Source organism: Rhizopus delemar, genomic scaffold (assembly GCF_000149305.1).
Source record: "Rhizopus delemar RA 99-880 supercont3.21 genomic scaffold, whole genome shotgun sequence".
In the NCBI taxonomy this organism is placed as follows: domain Eukaryota; kingdom Fungi; phylum Mucoromycota; class Mucoromycetes; order Mucorales; family Rhizopodaceae; genus Rhizopus; species Rhizopus delemar.
This window is the reverse complement of record NW_027137847.1, coordinates 136,661-153,424: the sequence shown is the minus strand read 5'-3', so window position 1 is coordinate 153,424 and position 16,764 is coordinate 136,661. Positions and strand designations below refer to the sequence as shown.

Genomic DNA, 16,764 nt, shown 5'->3' with positions numbered 1-16,764 from the left:
CCATTTTTATTTTTGTGAACGAAACAGAAACATAACACACCAGTAAGGTTACTATCAACAATTTCTAACTTTGCAAATACCCTCAAGCGATAGAAATCCATAATTGATAAGATACTGGAAAATTCTTCACTTTTTATTTCCCCATAACATGTTCTGTAAGAATGTTGGTATTGCTCGAAAACTGGTTAACATCAATACTGTTGTCAGGAATAATGTTGCTGCACCTAGCAGCTTTATCATACGAAAGCAGTGCTTGAATCAAAGGATGATTATATGAAGCAGTTGTTTCTGATTCGACTAGAGAACTAACGTCTAAATCTTTTAGTGAGATTCGACAACCAAAACAGTTGCACGCTCAGCTCCACTGACTTTCATCGCAAGGTCAATAAAAAATATCGTGCTTCCAAATTAGTGATGTTATTTTCATGATAGTCTTGAATTATGGTCTTAATCGACATATAAGTTTTGGTGTCAAGTGTACTTGCCAAGATTGACTTTAATTTGTCACTATATAATTTGTGCTTTGTGGCTGTCTTCGCCACCTCTGCCGTCATCCCATCAACTACCACCTCTTCATCGTTCAAAACAACAATATGCAAATCTAGCTTGAATTTCAAGCTCTTTGATTTGCAAGGTTTTGTCATTGTATCACCCCTTTTAAATAGACAAAATATTGGATCAATAAGGAATAAAACAAGAGAATGTAAACTGTGTCAAACTTTCTTACCACTGTAATACCATATTTTACTTATGGGCGAAGAAAGTTTCAATGATATATGCCCAGAATTTTAGCTTGTAGTCTTCCTCGCTGTAATTAGAGCGGGCACCCTTATTGAAGATCCATGGTCTTTCTGCATGCATGGATAAACTACAAAAAAAAAGTTGTTAGATTCTATCTTTCCATTTACAATGAACAAATACATCTACTGTACATATAATCGTAAAATTCTTTTTATATTTTTTTCTTGCATGTTTTTTGCAGGGTACTTTTCAATAACACCAATTGCTTTATTTATACTCGTAACAGCATTGATCTAAATAAAAGAGAGAATTGTACACATTAACAAGTTATGTCATTTATTATGGTGTTCATTTGCAAAGCAAAAGTATTTACCTTTTTGAAATGCTTAATTAAGCAATCGATGTTTCTGGAATCTGACTCGACCGCTGGAATTGCGAATTTTGTTTTTATTGCTTCTTGCACCGAGATGGGGAAGTGATTCATTTGTGTATCCTTTGCTGCATTCGATATATCCAGGATACAATTATTAGACAGACTATAATAGAGAAGAGTTATAACAAAATATATTTATGCTAGAGATTATATAAAAACTTACTAGTAAAAGTATCTCGACTTTGCATCGCTAACTTCCATCTCTTCTGCAAACTGCAACAAACTTTCTCCTAATGTCTTATCCATACCAGTAAAATGAATTACATCCTTTGATACGATATATGATGCAGTATGATTATTATATATAAATAGTCAGTCTATTAATTCAAAATGATTATTATTTGCCACATAACAAAAAATACCTTTCGCTTTTTGTTTAAATGTGAACCACTGGTACCCTCTTCATTTAGAAGCTGTTAAAAATATAGAAACAATGATAATAAAGAATTAGAAACGGATGAAACCTTGTTAATAGTAGTTGCTCAAATACCTCTTCTGCTTGACGGATTCTCTGTAACTGCACTTTAGATGCCAGAATTAAGTGTGCATCAGCGCATTAAGAGAGGGAGTTTAAATATTCTTGTGACATTTATGCTGATATTGAAAGCAGATTCATCTACAAAGACGCAGTTTTCAAGATAACTCATATCTGTTGCAGTCCATTGTTTGACCCAAGCCAGTCAATTACTAATCTTGGTACTATTGTTTCTAGCAACCGGCTGAAGTGTTACTTTCTTGAAAGAAAGATTGCACTCAGTCTTCAAGTTATGAACAGTACTCTTTTTGATATTTAAGTCTGCAAAGCTGTGAGTGAGAGAATCAGCTGCGTCAGCCAATCGCGCTTGCACGTTATCATCGAAAAAATTCACTAAGTGTGTTTTATGCTCTGGTCCTATTTAAGACTTTGGTCTAGTAACCAAGTCTGTCTGCTTTTCTAAAATATTCCAGTCCTTATCTTCTATAAGTCTCTTGGTCCACTTTTGAGCCGTTCATTCGGCAATACTGTCAGCTAAGCGATCAGACTTGACAATATTGAAAGGCTTAATTCTATTCATGTATACAAAGAAAGTTGTTGTTACTATACACCTTTCTCTGCAGTTTAACCGTATTTGCAATTTCCTCCATGGTTGCATCTAACTCTAAGTCAGGTTCCTGCTCACTTTCTTGTATTTCATAGTATTGTCCAATACGAGTTAAAGTTGTCAAGTGGAATTAAGTTACATTATTTTCCCAGTTCATGGCATCATTTCCCTCCTCATCGACAATCTTTCCTTGCCCATCTTGTAATAAAAATGAGAACTCATTTCTTTTTTTTTGGTATTTATTGCATGAAAAAGCTTACTTGTTTTCTTCACTCTTCCTCCCATATCTTTTTTACTCTTGATCCCCAAAGGGGTTGTTAGCTTCCATTAAACTTTTTATTGATCTGACTAGGGCGAAAACGATGCAATATTAGACATCATGCGCTCAAAGTGGTCATTAATTTTTTTATAAATAAAAATCAAAAATTTAAACGTATGAAAAAGCTTCCTTTGAGAAAATAAAAACCGCCTTTTGAGAAAACATTGACCACAATTGGAACGACTGTGAATGTGCAAACGATTCCAAGGCGGCACTTTAATAAAATCCTCATACAAAAAAAAAAGTGAAAACTATTCCAAAAAAAGAAAAACAATAAATACATTCTGCGTATTTAAGACGTCATTTTATTTTTAAAACATGAATGTTTTGGTAATTTGTCAAGCGTACATCTACATAAACTCAATATATAATGATAAGACAAAGTATGCTGTAGTTAATTTGCAAAGAGATTTTTTTTATAAAGCATGCGCTTGTATGAAATGGAAAGACAACCGTGTCAAATATAATCTCCGTTTTCTTTCTTTTATGCCTCATTTAATTGAAAGTGATAGAGCATGTTCCTTTTTCTTCTTCTTTTTTCCTCAAGCCATATTCACTATAACAATGATTCGTAAAATTTTTCCATCTTCATTCACAAAGCACGTCTGCAAATCATTACCCATCTTTCCAGCCTATCGTACCTTTAGCGATAAGAGTAAACGAGAAGAAATGTTTCATACCATGTTTCGTGAAGTACTTGATTCCAGACCAGTGCCCATGCGAAAAGAATTCGTGTTGAATGAAAAGAATACAACCGAGACACTTGAAAAGCTTGATATCGGGCCCAACAACCATCATAAACCGACAACACTGGGGGACAAGGCAGCTTATTATACCGTGAAGACCTTGCGAATCTTACCCGACACTTATTTTCGAGGAAATCATTACATGCGTGCAGCGATGCTTGAGACCATTGCTGCTGTACCTGGGATGGTAGGTGGGATGCTGAATCATATGAAGTCGCTGAGGCGTATGTCTGAAGATCATGGCTGGATCAGTCACTTGCTGCATGAAGCAGAGAATGAACGAATGCATTTGATGATGTGGATGAAATGTCTTAATCCTAATTTTTGGAATAGGATGTTGGTGTTGGGAGCTCAGACCTCATTCTTTAGTGCGTATGCTATGCTTTATATCCTTTCACCCAAAACGGCACATAGGATGTGTGGGTATTTGGAGGAGGAAGCAATTACTTCCTATACACATTTTTTGAATGACCTTGATAGTGGAAAAATAGAGAATGGTCCTGCCCCTTCTATTGCTATTGGTAATAAGGAAATAAATGATATTAAAGAGAGAGAGAGAGGGCTAAAATAAGTTGATAGATTACTACAATTTACATCCTAAAGCAACAATACGCGATGTTGTACTTGCCGTTCGTGCAGATGAAGCTGTTCACCGTGATGCAAACCATTTCTTATCAGATTGCTTAGCTATTCATGATGAAGACTTTTTTTCTAAAATAAATACAGATAAAGACAAGACTTCAGCTTCATGATTTTAGAATTGAAATAAATAGGAAGCTAATTTAATTTCATGTACAACCATTGTTTTATGTTTTACTAAAGGTGAAAGGGTAATTCATGTTTGTTGTGGCAAGATGTAACCGGTTACTTGCTATTTTTATACACACATCAGATATGCTATGATATATCAATTGATGGTATTCTATTCAAAGTTATAAAGCAAGTAGTAGTGTGTTGCTAAAATTCCTCATTGTGTAGGTGGCTGGGAAATTTATACGACAAGAAACCGCATAAAAAGCGTCACGTTCTTTTTCTTTTTCTTTTCAACCAAAATGTCGAAGAAGGAAGCGAAAAAATTAGGAGGAGCAGCGACGAGTATACGAGCTGAAACAGCCAAAAAACCAGTTTATAAAACAATTGTTGGTTCACCTTATATCATACAGTGGCCAAAAGTTCATGCAGAACTGGGACAGACCATACTTACTCATCTATTAAAGTAAGAAATGTCCCAATCAATCACAATTACTCTAATTCATCACTGTTTTTTCTAGAGCCTTGGAACCTATTGGGAAGTATAGACAAAAGTGTAAAGTGAACAAAAGGTCAAAAAAAACAGCAACAGAGACAATGGATAAACCAGAAATTTATGATCGTGTCCATATTGGCATCAATCAAGTCACTCGTTATTTAGAAAAATACATTGAAAGTCAATCACAAAAGGAGGTTTTGATTTATATTTGTAAAAGAGAGATCAAACCACTCAAGCTATGCGAGCATTTACTTTATATGGCAGCCGTTGCAAAAGTGAAATTGATACCGATGCCAGCTGATTCAGAACAGCAACTCGGAAAGACTTTGGATTTGCATAAAGCAAGTGTTATCCTAGTTGAGGTAAGACAAGTGCTTGTAAAATAAAATATAGATTGATTTCACACCATGTACATAGGCAGTAGAAAATAAAGAGGATTCGCTTTTATTCGATGCAAAGCAAGTGCCAATGGTTGAAGCACCTTGGTTAAGAAACTCTATAGGAGAATTACCTAAATATGAAACGAATTATGTAAAGACAATAGAGACAACTGTACCCATTGTAACCAAACGTAAAACAACCGAGGAACAAGCGTCAAGCAATAAAAAAGCTAAAACTGAACCGCAAACGCAGAATAAAAAGGCTGAAACGGAAAAACAGACAAAATAAAAATGATTATACAATTTATGATGCACAAAAGAGTATTTATTAGAACCCTTTGAGTTGTAATTAAGTTGAATGTCAAAGAACGATTCATTTGTTCATGAGAAACCATTCACTAGACGTTTTATTCTTCAAATGACATAATTTAATGTCCGTTTAGCTACCCTATTTTTTTTTTTTTTTTCTTTTAAATTTTTTGTTCTTTCTTTTTTTTTTCTTATGCCTACCGAAGAAGAATTTTACGTCCGTTACTAGTAAATGCTTTATGAGTTTTTGTTTTGTATATAAAAACTAATGTTTACTTAGCTCTGGACATAAAGGAAAATATGGTCATGAATTCTTGGAATTCGAGTTTAGATCAGACGGCCTTTGTAGATACGCAAACAACTCAAATTATAGAAAAGACAGTTTAATTAAAAAAGAAAGTAAAGTACATGGCTACATTTTGAAATAAGAAAATTAACAAATCCCCAGTGCACGTTAGTCCAGCAGTGATTGAAGAATTAAAAAGGATTATTAAAGAAAGTCAAATTATGAAGTAAATATTAAACTCTGCATACATCACAATCATTAACGCGTACGCCCATAGAGAAGATGACAGTCAGTGGCCAGAAAAGAATATTGTGGGTAGCCAAGAAATTGAAGTGAGACTTGGAAATGAACATATTTCCTTTGAGGTAAAATAACAACGTGTGACACTATGGCTATGTGTTAATGATAGGAGATAGACTGCCAAAATAACTTCACTTGTCGAGGTCAATGACAGTAAAGATCCAGAAGGTTTGCGTGCATTTTATTATCTTGTACAAGATTTAAGAGCCTTTGTGTTCTCTTTGATCTCTTTACACTTCAAGGTAAAAAAAAACTCCATTTATTATTATTTATATTATTCATTATTTATACACAATATTATATAGATTAAACCTATCAACTAAATTTTTTGTACGAAAAAAAAAAAGGAAAAATAAATTTTATACAAAGTCTGCAGTGGTTGTTTGTATTTGATCATCGTTTACTACTTCATCCTCATCATCTTCTTGAAGCATGTCCACTTCATCTTCATCATCATATTCAATGTCTTCAGGTTTAATCATTTCTTGTTTTGATTTACTAGCTTCTACTGCAGCCGCACCTTCAATTCCACCACCAGCTGCTGTATAACTTTTCATGGCTGACTCGTATTCTTCCATTTCTTTTTTGTAGATATCATAGTATTTCTATCAGCAAAATTAGCAACTGTATTCCGTAATGTGACTATCAGTTTACCTGCTTTTCTTCTTTTGTGAGCGCTTTCCATTTTTGTCCCAATAAACGAGTCACTTCCCCCAAGGATTCATTGGGTACTTCATCTTTAATATTGTCTCTTTCCATTCGGCAATATAAAAAGAAGACATTACCAGGTCCCTTGGGTGCATTAGGATCTCTCTTCTTTTTATTGGCCGCTGGATTATTACTTTTTCTGCCCGGTTTCACTTCAGACTATGAAATACGTTAAGTATGTGTATACGATTACTGCGTATGTATAATTACAATTATAGATTCAGAAATAGATGCCTCAGAGTCACTTTCATTATTATCAAAGGCTGTCTTTTTTAATCGCTTCGTCTGTCTTAAATCATCTATCTCTTCTAATAAAATACTGCTACTTGTTAATTTGTCTTTTCCACTCTTATCCATTGTATACTTACACTCTTTCAATACGAAGACGCTTAATTTTATGACGGGCTTTGGCTAACTGTAAAGTCATTTGATCATTTTCCTGTTGCAAATATTTAATAAATAAATGAAAAACATTGAATACAGATTTTGTACATACTTCTTCTATTTCTTTGATTTTTCTTTTATATTCTTGGTACTTTTTGCTATTATTATTATTATCATCTATCATCATTGTTTTTTAGGATTAATATTCATATTAGCTATTGTCATTATTATTTACTTTTATCTTCAATTGAATTCATTTTTTAATGGAAAAGGAAGAAAGAAAGAAACAATTGTTTGTAATATTTTTTTTTTTTCTTTTTTATCTTTTTTTTTTACATTCAGATTTTATATCCGAGTTGTTACGTTAATTGAATTTGGCAGTAGGTCTAATAAAGACAACTTTACCCTTTTTTTTTTTTCTTGAGGATAGTGATTTTTTCAAAGATCAAGTGTTCTCTTGGTAACAAGCATTGTTGAATGACATGAGATTCAAATGAGAATGTGCAAAGCTATTAATAAAAATTATATTTTTGCATTTGAGAAAGATCTACGGTATGATTTAGCAACTTTAAAATTAATACACATCCATAACAACATTTTGAATAAAAGTACTCAATTATCCCTAAATGTAATTATTTTTTTTAAAGGAAAAAAAAAAAAAAAAAAGCTCTGTTGCATTCAAATCTTGATGTACAAATTTCTTTCATTGATCTGATGTCATCAAGTAGTGAATTGAAGAAACATGCTAATAGTATTCATAGTGCTTTCTGTTAAGCAGCATCCGTATCAGCATTCGTTGTTCTTTATTAAAGAAACAGTAGAGCAACCAAGTATGAAATGTACTGCCTGTGACAAAAAAAAAAAAAAACGAGCTAAAGAAATAGACCAAGGTATATAAGAACAAATCATACACCTCTTTCTCTTTCAACTAAGCATGCAGAAAGATTTGAACTTTATCGTAGTGATCTGTGAGAACACGAAACAAAAAGAAAAATGCAAATAGCCCAATTTGGAGGATTTGTTTTACATGGAGTGAGTGACAAGTACAAGTACAGTTATGGATATCAATAGAAAAAAAAAAGAGACGTAGTACGATTTTGAATACTGACAAGAATGATCAAAGTTTTCCTGCCGTCATGAACAGTATTAAGCTTGCATTATGATGAGAAATCACACGCTGAATGTCATACTTTTTGTAAATAATACATTCATTTAGTTTCATGCAAGTAATCTCAGCTATACTTGTACAATCATGCTTCTTGTAGGCTTTGAATAAAATAGAATTCATAGGCATAATTTGAATTGCAAGTGCATAAATGACGTGTAAAATATTGAGATCCACACTACTTTTGGGAGGAATTGTGGAGCTATTTTAATCACTTTATGTCGAATCATTAAAAAAACACCCTTTGTTCATTTCAGACCTTGTTTGCATCTAAAACCCTTTTTTAGAAGGTGTTTAAGCAAGTGGATGGATATATTGTTACATAATGAGCAAACCCCCTCTCCTAAAGTACTCCCTGTCATCAATTGTCTACTTTTGCTTATCCTTCGAAACTGCGCAGCTTGCATTCTATTATTCCCCCCCCACCTCTTTCTTTTTTTTTTTCCTGCTTCGGAATACAGTAAAATTGTTGTCTTTCCAGATAAATGACTATAAAAATAAATATTGTAATGAAGGCTGTCAAACAAACATACTTGATTCCATGGGCAACTTTAAAGTTGAGCTAGGAATGAAGTAAAAATCATGGAAATATTTTCCCATGTCATGAAAAAAAAACACGAGGATTGTAAAAAAAGATTGGCCTGTTCTTTCCTTCTTTTTCCTTTTAATACTTGGGTAATTACTTTAATTATAAAAAAAAGGCATTGATTATAAAAACCATATGATTACTTTAAATATGCTTAGCAGCTTTTATAGGAACACAAAGAAATAGAGAATGTCTTTTTATAAAGAAAGTCTCCTTTATTTTTTAAATGAGAGTATAAATGAAGCCAACGGCTTGTTCTGTGCCATATGAAAAATAAGTGACACTGTTTATGGATAAACAATAACAAACTTTCTCGAAAATACAAATAAATGATTCGTGAAATGAATAAAGTGGAGACTGAAAAACCCCAATCAAATAAACATCCGTAATTTGATGTCTGTCACACGTTCAATTGTTTTAGAGTTTTGGGAACTATTTCTATCCCCGATGCAAGCCACACTTTTTTTTATCAAAAAAAAAAAAGTATAAATAGAGCTCGATTATTTTTTTTTTTTTTAATTGAAAAAAAAATCTTTTATTTCCTAATCAAAATGTCTGGTTTCAATATTGCCACACCCTCCATGCCTACACCTGCTATGCAGACACCCTCTATACAGACACCTTCTATCCCAACCCCTCTTCACAATTCAACCCCATTCGCACTTCCTTCAACACCTGCACCTGTCGATGCACCTACACCCAGTAGTAATGCCAATCCTTATGCTGTAGCTGGTATCACTCCTACTCTACAGTAAGTTGTATTAAATCTTTGTGTCATTTTTTTTTAAATACCCAACATCCTGTCAGAAACATTGTTGCCACTGTCAATTTAGATTGTCGTCTTGATTTAAAAACCATTGCTCTTCATGCACGTAATGCAGAGTATAATCCAAAGGTATAGCTCGTTTTGTATATGAGATGTGTTGTTTTTTTTCTTAAATGTAAAAAGCGTTTTGCTGCAGTGATTATGCGTATTCGAGAACCCAAGACGACGGCTTTGATTTTTGCTTCTGGCAAAATGGTAGTGACAGGTGCTAAATCAGAAGATGATTCCAAGTTGGCTGCTCGTAAATATGCTCGTATTATTCAAAAGTTGGGCTTTCAGGCCAAGTTTACGGATTTCAAAATTCAAAACATTGTGGGCTCTTGTGATATCAAGTTTCCTATCCGTCTTGAAGGTTTAGCTTACTCTCACGGTCACTTTAGTTCTGTAAGTCATGCTGTTGATCATCACATTCATATTCACTGTCTTTTTAGTATGAACCTGAATTATTTCCTGGTCTGATCTATCGTATGGTCAAGCCCAAGATTGTGTTATTGATCTTTGTTTCTGGTAAGATTGTATTAACAGGTGCCAAAGTGAGAGAAGAAATCTATCAAGCTTTTCAAGCGATATATCCTGTACTTACTGAATTCCGTAAACCTTGATTTACGTTGCATGGTTGCCATGTTTGTGTATAAAAAAATAAGAAAATTGTATGATAATAAAAATATATATTTTAATAATGGAATGTAAACAAAAAAAAGAGGATTCAATTTATTCTAAAGCCTTCTTTGCGAATTGAGGCAAAACGAAAGCAGCTTTGTGCATGTCAGCACTGTAATAACGCATGAGTTTTTCTTCTTGTTCAGGAGTGAACTTGCGAAGAGGTTCCTTGAGGACAGCATTAGGATCCTTGGAACACAAGATGTGACCGATTTGACCACAGGGGTAGGTAGGGATGCAAGTATAGGCGTATTCAACACGAGGATAGAGATCCTTACAGAAATCCTTGACCTTCTTGATCAAGGGCAAGTGAAGCCACATGCATTCACCTTGAGTAGAAAAGACACCATTTTCAGTCAAGGCGTTCTTTAACAATTGGAAGAATTCAGCACCAAAGAGGGATTCAGCAGGACCATCAGGGTCAGAGGAGTCTGTGATGATGACATCGTATTGGTTGATCTTGTCCTTTAAGAATTCAAAGCCATCACCAATGTGGACCTTGACCTTGGGGTGTTCAAAGCCGATGGCCATGTTGGGGAGGTATTTTTTGCTGACACGAGGAACGGCTTCATCAATATCAACCAAGATGGCTTCTTCAACAGATTCGTGCTTGACGACCTCACGAAGGACACCACCATCACCACCACCAATCACAAGGACCTGTCAATCATCACGATCAGTTTCCTGTCTTTCTCCTTTCAATTTATTACCTTCTTGGGACAAGGGTGAGAGTTCATGGCAAGGTGAGTGATCATTTCTTGGTAACTAGTTTACAATCAGAAAGAATGCATCATAAAATATAAAGACACTTACGAGAATTCATCACGTTCAGTAGCTTGAATGACATTATCAAGCACCAAGACGTTACCATAGTTGGATGATTGGAAAACTAAAACGTCTTGGTACTTTGACTTTTCAACGTGAAGAATTTCTTCTACCTTGATAGACATGGCTACACACACATCATCATCAACTTTCCATCCCACTTGCTATTCTTTTATCATTACCTTGACCAGGCCACATGGTTGACTTTTCCATGAACCAACCGTCCACAATGCAAGGGTGAGAAAGAGGTGCAGCCATTCTTGATAGATGTTTTTTTGATAAAAAGAAAAGAAGAAAAAAAAAAAAACTTTTTTTTCTCTCTGTTTGGATATATAAAAAAAAAAGTGGTTGGTGTGACTATTTTTACTACAAATGTCTGTGTGCAAGAAAAAAAGAAGTGTAAAGAACGATATTTATTATAAAAAAATGTCTTTCTACCAACGACGATCCCCTGGAAATGCTGATTGACCGTCTATAGAAAAAGGGGTTAGAAGAGTGAAGGATAGGATTCAGACAACTTACACTGCATTGATCCTTGAGGTGTAAAAATACTGTGAGTCGCAGGAGGTTGAACTCCGGTCATTTGGGGTTGCATGTGGCCCGTAGAGGACTGTAGAGGACTGTGATTGAATGCGTTTGGACTTGGTGTAGAAAATTGAACACCAGTCATTTGCGCTTGTAAGGGGGATAGTGTAGGTGATCCGAATGGATTGTCTGGCGTAGCATTATTCCAGTGTCTTCCTGTAGGCTGAGCTGCGATAGTATGAGATCTTTGAATGCCACTGTTATAAGATGACTGTCCTGCAGCCGTTGGCACGAGAGGTGGAGGAAGAACGGAATTCACTGGGACACTGGATGGTTGGCTGTTGTATCCTGTAGAGGGTGGAAATCCAGTCATTTGGGGTTGAAGTGGTTGGTTTTGCCAAGCTGCAGGTTGTGATGATGAAAATCCAGTCTGCTGGAATCCTGTCTGGAAAGGTTGTTGTTGAGCTTGGAATCCGGTGGGCTGTGCTTGAGCTTGGAATCCGGTAGGTTGTGCTTGAGCTTGGAATCCAGTAGGCTGATGCGTAGCTTGGAATCCAGTAGGCTGATTGGCTTGGAATCCAGTGGGTTTGTGGCCGGCTTGCCACTGACCAAGGGAAGGATCAGAAGAAAGTCGATGGTTAGGCACAGGTCGAGGTCGACCGGCAGACAAAAGTTGCGTAGGCTGTTGAGCAAGCGACGGTTGAAGTTGAGCAGGTTGTTGAGCCAATTGGTGCTGAAGTTGCTGCTGTTGAAGTTGGATTTGCTGCATCTGCTGCTGCTGTTGCTGTTGTTGTTGCTGAGTACCTGTTTGCATAGCAAGTTGCTTTTGAAGCTCCAATTGCTGCTTGGTTAATTTCTGAAGTTCTTCCAACTGTCGCTGTTGTTCTTCCGCTTGACGCTGCAAGTTCATCAACTTGATCTTTTGAATTTGCTCTTCTTCAGCAATACGTTTACGTTCAGCCTCTTGAGCTCTTAATTCCTCAGGAGATGGACCGGTCGGGATGGGTGCTACTGGTGCAACGGGGGGAGCAGCAGGAGGAGGAGGAGGAGGAGTGGAAGTGGTTGCGGGTGTTGGCTTGAGAGGGGTTAATGTTGGGATAGGAGAAGAGCCGGAACGAGGCGCCCAAGCATCATCAGTGAATCCAACGAGGTCATTCTTTGGCTTCTCTGGCTCTTTACCCTTATCGTTGGTTGTCAATTGATTACCAATAAATTCCAACAAATCAGGATGCACATCCTTGGGTGCAGAGACAGAAGGTCTGGGTCTACCGGCCGGAGTGCTACTACTCTTTTTGTTTTTATTCGCCTCATCAAACTCTCTTTGAAGCCTTCTGGCTAGTTCTTCATCCTTTTCAATTTGGGATTGTTGTTTTTCTTTGATTGCTTCTTCTGGATCTTCGGATTGACCTGTCTCAATGAATCTTTCCACTCGCTGAACATGCTCTTCCTTTAGTCCTAATGTCTTCATCTGTTTGTGAGTCAATTTGGGAATATCGCTGTCATCCAACTTGTCTGCCTTAAAAGCAGAGGCATATTGAAGTGAGGCTTGATGAGGAATGCCGATGGTCATAAACCAATCAAACCAATCCCAGTTTTCATTCCGCTTCTTTTCTGCAGGTCGTGTGGGCATTGGAGGTGCGATGTCTTCGGTTGCGGATGGAGTCTTGTGAAGATGTTGATTGACCCAATCGAGATCAGCCGGGGACATTTTCTCGGCGGGTACATCAATTTTGACACCATTCAATTTATGAAGACGTAATTTACCATTGTGGAAATCAACAAATTGAGCTTCCACTCGAAAGGCACCCGTGCGATCGGTCCAAGTCCTGATTTTCGAGAGATCTGGCTTTGGTAAATCCTGCTGACGGGTCGATTTGGATGACGAGGTGGAAAGAGAACGAGACAAGGCAGCACTTTTGCGTCTCTCTTCTTCCAATCGAGCGGCCTCGGCACGTTTAGCAGCAGCAGCAGCAGCAGCTTCTTGTCTACGTCGCTCTTCTTCTCTCCGTCTGTTCTCTTCTTGTTCCCTACGAACTCTTTCTTCCTCTTCTCTTCTTCTCTCTTCCTCTCTTCGTTTTCGTTCTTCTCTTTCTTGTTCTTCTGCAATCCGTCTTTGCTGCAACTCACGTTCTTCCTGTTCACGCTGTCTTCGAATCTCCTCTACACTGTTATCCACCCTTGGCGCAGCCCCTTCGTCTTCTTCCTGTCGGTCGAATTCCACATACGACGAAGGCACAAGGCCGACTTCACCGTTCACCTTTTGTACACGCCACCAACCATCATCCGTCACATAATCCAACACATACACCTGTTCATTTTCAGCCACACTCAATTCATCCCCTCCCTCCGCATGGAAATCATAAATGGAGATCCCCCACTTCGGCTCACACTTCAATTCTTCCACGGCTTCTGGAACCTCAGCCGAAGGCGCGATCGCAGCCGCTGGGGCAGCCACTTGCTGCTGAGGACTGACTTGCGTTGCCGTCGTCTGAGCAGCCCGAATGGAATCACTGATTTTCACCAGAATGGCCTTGGCTTCCGACTTGGACGAGGCCTGAAAATCCAAGATGGCCTGTCGATCGCCTTCGACCTCGATGTGCAAGTTTTTGCTGTCAAACAAGTACTTTTTCACATCCAAGATGGGATATTGTTGTACGGGTGAGGCCTTATCCGTTTCGCTTCCGTAACAAAGCATGCCGTTGCCGATAAATAAGTTGCCTTTGCCCTTCTTCTTCTTCTTCTTCACCGGGTCGTATTCGTGCACCGTCCAGGATTGGGCGTCGTCCGTGATCATCTCTCGCGTGGGACCCGTCTAAAGAGAAAGAGATCAATAGGCTTTTCATTTTTTTTTTTTTTTTTTTTTTACAGAGTGACTAAGGACAGGTTGTACAACAGGTGAAGGAATACTGGTAGGCGTAGTGAGATTGACAGGGGGAGCTACAGGCATAGCATGTGGCTGCTCTTCATGTTCTTCCTCTTCTTCTTGTTGTATCTCGTACTGTTCACTTAATTGAACATAATTACTAGGTGCTAGACCTACTTGACCATGGCTATGTTTAACAAGATACCAATCAGGGTCGTCTCTTTCTAATAAATCCATTTCATCTCCTTCTTCAAAAGAAAGTTCTTCTTCTTGTTGTGCTTGATAATCATATTCTGCACGCACTCTGCCAATAGGGGTAACCTATTATTATCTTTAGTCCATTTGTAAAACTTGTGGTCTTTATTATTACTTCTTCTAAATATTGAGCAGGTACTAAACCAATAGGACCCCCTTCTTCTCCAGAAGCTTGTTTCAACTGAGCTTTCCACCAGTCATCGTCTTCTTTCTCAATGACATACAAAATATCATTTTCTTTTACTGTAATCTCATCTTCTGTTCGAGCATCATAGTCATACAGTGCTTTAGAGACTTGCACGTATTTCATTCTGTTTTTTTTAGAGCAAGTGAAGAAAAAAAAAAAAAAAAAAAAAAAAAAGGAAAATAAGAAAAGAGAGAGAGAGAGAGAAAAAGCGAGTTATTTAAAAAGGGAAAAAAGACACATGCGCTGTGTTAATTAAAAAACCACCAAAAAAAAAAAAAAATTACGTCAATCATTTTTATTATTCTTCCTTTTTAAACTTTTCACTGAGAATCTCTCTGAAACCAGAGATGATTTCATTTTCACGCCTGAGTTTCTGTTCTTGTGCATGCTGCAAGACCAAACGTTTTTCTTCAGCAGAGATGACTTGGTTTTCTTTACGAAGACGAACAGCGTTCATGCGTTGGTGTCGATTACCACTCATCACAAACCCTGCCTTTTCAAACTCGGCAATCTTATCGCCACTGAGACCGATTTCACCACGACGAGGGATACGTTTGCCTTGCTGAACATAGGCTGCCATGGCTGAACCTTCACCTGGAAGTAAAGCACTACCGTATCTAGAGCGAACAGGTCAGTTTGTCGTCTCACTCTTTTTTTTTTTTTCTTCTTTCTATTTACTGTCTTTCGTTATGAGAGTCTGTTTCGATCAAGGGAACAGGACCCACAGGTGCTAAATCTTCTGGAAGATCCACTACATACAAACACGGTTATCCTCATCCAATTCACACACACACACACAAGCTCGATTTACCTTGTTTCTCCACCCAAAGATCTTCTGAATCATCCAAATCCAACTTTCTTTTCTGAACCGGCGCTTCTTCTTCTTCTCTTTCGGAGGAGGAAGATTCTGTATCTGAATATCTCTTACTCCTCTTCTTCTTTTTGCTGCTCCTGCTGTGTTTACGATGCTTTTTGCTATGCTTTCGCTTATGCCTCCGTCTTTCTTCTTCACTGCTCTCCTCCTCACTGGAATATCTCCTCGGGCTGATCGAACGAGGACGTTCGGGAGAAGAGGCCCAGATGGTCACTGTGGACTCGTTGCGTACGCGTGTTCGACTGTGGAAAAGAGAGTGTTATTTTTCTTTTCTGGTAAAGGCAGCACTTACTAATCACTAAAGCTTTCTCCTGGTAAGATGGGAATATTATGGATAGGTTTCAATTCTCTTCTTTCAGGATCATGATGTGACCTGTAATGTCTTTTTGATGGACTTTCATCTCGTCTGTCTCTTGAAGAACGTCTATAACGATGTCTATCGGGCGAAGTCGATCTTTTATAATGGTCTCTTGAAGATGTCTTTGAATGTCGTGATCTTTCAGACATTAAAAAAATAGATTAAAGAAAAAAAAAAAAAAAAAAAAAAAGGACTGCGCCTTGTGAAAAAATGCATCCAAGGTGCATTGTCCCAGTGAGGATTGACAAGATGCTTTTATGGGGATAGCCCTCTTGGATCCTTGGGTGGAAACAAGATCTGAAAGCGGGACAGATGACCTTCTTGGGGCTCGTCTTCTGGGTACCTTTGACATCGGGTGAGGCAGAGTCCTGCGAAACAGAGGGAGGTTAGGAGCGGTCTATCAAAATTCCAACCAAACACAAAGGCCAAATGATCCATTCATTTGTTTTCACGGTCCTCTGTAAAGAGGCAGGCATCAAAACACAGGATGATCCCTGCCGGCCTGGGTATCCACACTTTCCAGTTGGTCATCCCTTTTTTTTTTTTTTTTTTTGGCTCAATAACGACATGGAATGTGTTTCACTCTTCACATGGCCCATACCATTTTAAGCGAGCTGCTCGTTGTTTGCTTCTGCTCCCCTTTTACCCAAAAAGAAAAGCAAATGACAGAACTTCCATGCTGAGCTATCTACCATGTGGAACT

General features: G+C 37.5%; 8 protein-coding genes across 8 annotated transcripts; 3 read left to right on the top strand and 5 right to left on the bottom strand.

The window, feature by feature from the left end:
• Positions 1-744: 744 nt before the first annotated feature.
• RO3G_16624 (uncharacterized protein) lies at positions 745-1,420 on the bottom strand (the record flags this gene model as incomplete). The annotated part of the gene is made up of 4 exons (XM_067671208.1): positions 745-868; positions 988-1,034; positions 1,115-1,277; positions 1,338-1,420. 4 exons carry the CDS (start codon positions 1,418-1,420, stop codon positions 745-747), a joined length of 417 nt encoding a protein of 138 aa, XP_067527309.1.
• Positions 1,421-3,139: 1,719 nt separating this feature from the next.
• On the top strand, positions 3,140-3,690 carry RO3G_16623 (uncharacterized protein; the record flags this gene model as incomplete). Its single annotated transcript, XM_067671207.1, has 2 exons — positions 3,140-3,508; positions 3,655-3,690. 2 exons carry the CDS (start codon positions 3,140-3,142, stop codon positions 3,688-3,690), a joined length of 405 nt encoding a protein of 134 aa, XP_067527308.1.
• Positions 3,691-4,668: 978 nt separating this feature from the next.
• Positions 4,669-5,646, top strand: RO3G_16622 (uncharacterized protein; the record flags this gene model as incomplete). Its single annotated transcript, XM_067671206.1, has 3 exons — positions 4,669-4,932; positions 4,988-5,141; positions 5,540-5,646. The coding sequence occupies 3 exons, from the start codon at positions 4,669-4,671 to the stop codon at positions 5,644-5,646; spliced, it is 525 nt and encodes a 174-aa protein (XP_067527307.1).
• Positions 5,647-6,204: 558 nt separating this feature from the next.
• Positions 6,205-6,980, bottom strand: RO3G_16621 (uncharacterized protein; the record flags this gene model as incomplete). The annotated part of the gene is made up of 4 exons (XM_067671205.1): positions 6,205-6,450; positions 6,500-6,712; positions 6,764-6,797; positions 6,922-6,980. The coding sequence occupies 4 exons, from the start codon at positions 6,978-6,980 to the stop codon at positions 6,205-6,207; spliced, it is 552 nt and encodes a 183-aa protein (XP_067527306.1).
• Positions 6,981-9,239: 2,259 nt separating this feature from the next.
• RO3G_16620 (TATA-box-binding protein) lies at positions 9,240-10,116 on the top strand (the record flags this gene model as incomplete). The annotated part of the gene is made up of 4 exons (XM_067671204.1): positions 9,240-9,439; positions 9,496-9,583; positions 9,638-9,898; positions 9,946-10,116. 4 exons carry the CDS (start codon positions 9,240-9,242, stop codon positions 10,114-10,116), a joined length of 720 nt encoding a protein of 239 aa, XP_067527305.1.
• A 109-nt stretch (positions 10,117-10,225) lies between these two features.
• Positions 10,226-11,257, bottom strand: RO3G_16619 (spermidine synthase; the record flags this gene model as incomplete). The annotated part of the gene is made up of 4 exons (XM_067671203.1): positions 10,226-10,834; positions 10,885-10,939; positions 10,988-11,126; positions 11,182-11,257. The coding sequence occupies 4 exons, from the start codon at positions 11,255-11,257 to the stop codon at positions 10,226-10,228; spliced, it is 879 nt and encodes a 292-aa protein (XP_067527304.1).
• A 176-nt stretch (positions 11,258-11,433) lies between these two features.
• Positions 11,434-14,624, bottom strand: RO3G_16618 (uncharacterized protein; the record flags this gene model as incomplete). Its single annotated transcript, XM_067671202.1, has 3 exons — positions 11,434-11,471; positions 11,522-14,336; positions 14,391-14,624. The coding sequence occupies 3 exons, from the start codon at positions 14,622-14,624 to the stop codon at positions 11,434-11,436; spliced, it is 3,087 nt and encodes a 1,028-aa protein (XP_067527303.1).
• Positions 14,625-15,127: 503 nt separating this feature from the next.
• On the bottom strand, positions 15,128-16,210 carry RO3G_16617 (uncharacterized protein; the record flags this gene model as incomplete). The annotated part of the gene is made up of 4 exons (XM_067671201.1): positions 15,128-15,446; positions 15,508-15,580; positions 15,641-15,945; positions 15,996-16,210. 4 exons carry the CDS (start codon positions 16,208-16,210, stop codon positions 15,128-15,130), a joined length of 912 nt encoding a protein of 303 aa, XP_067527302.1.
• Positions 16,211-16,764: the final 554 nt, after the last annotated feature.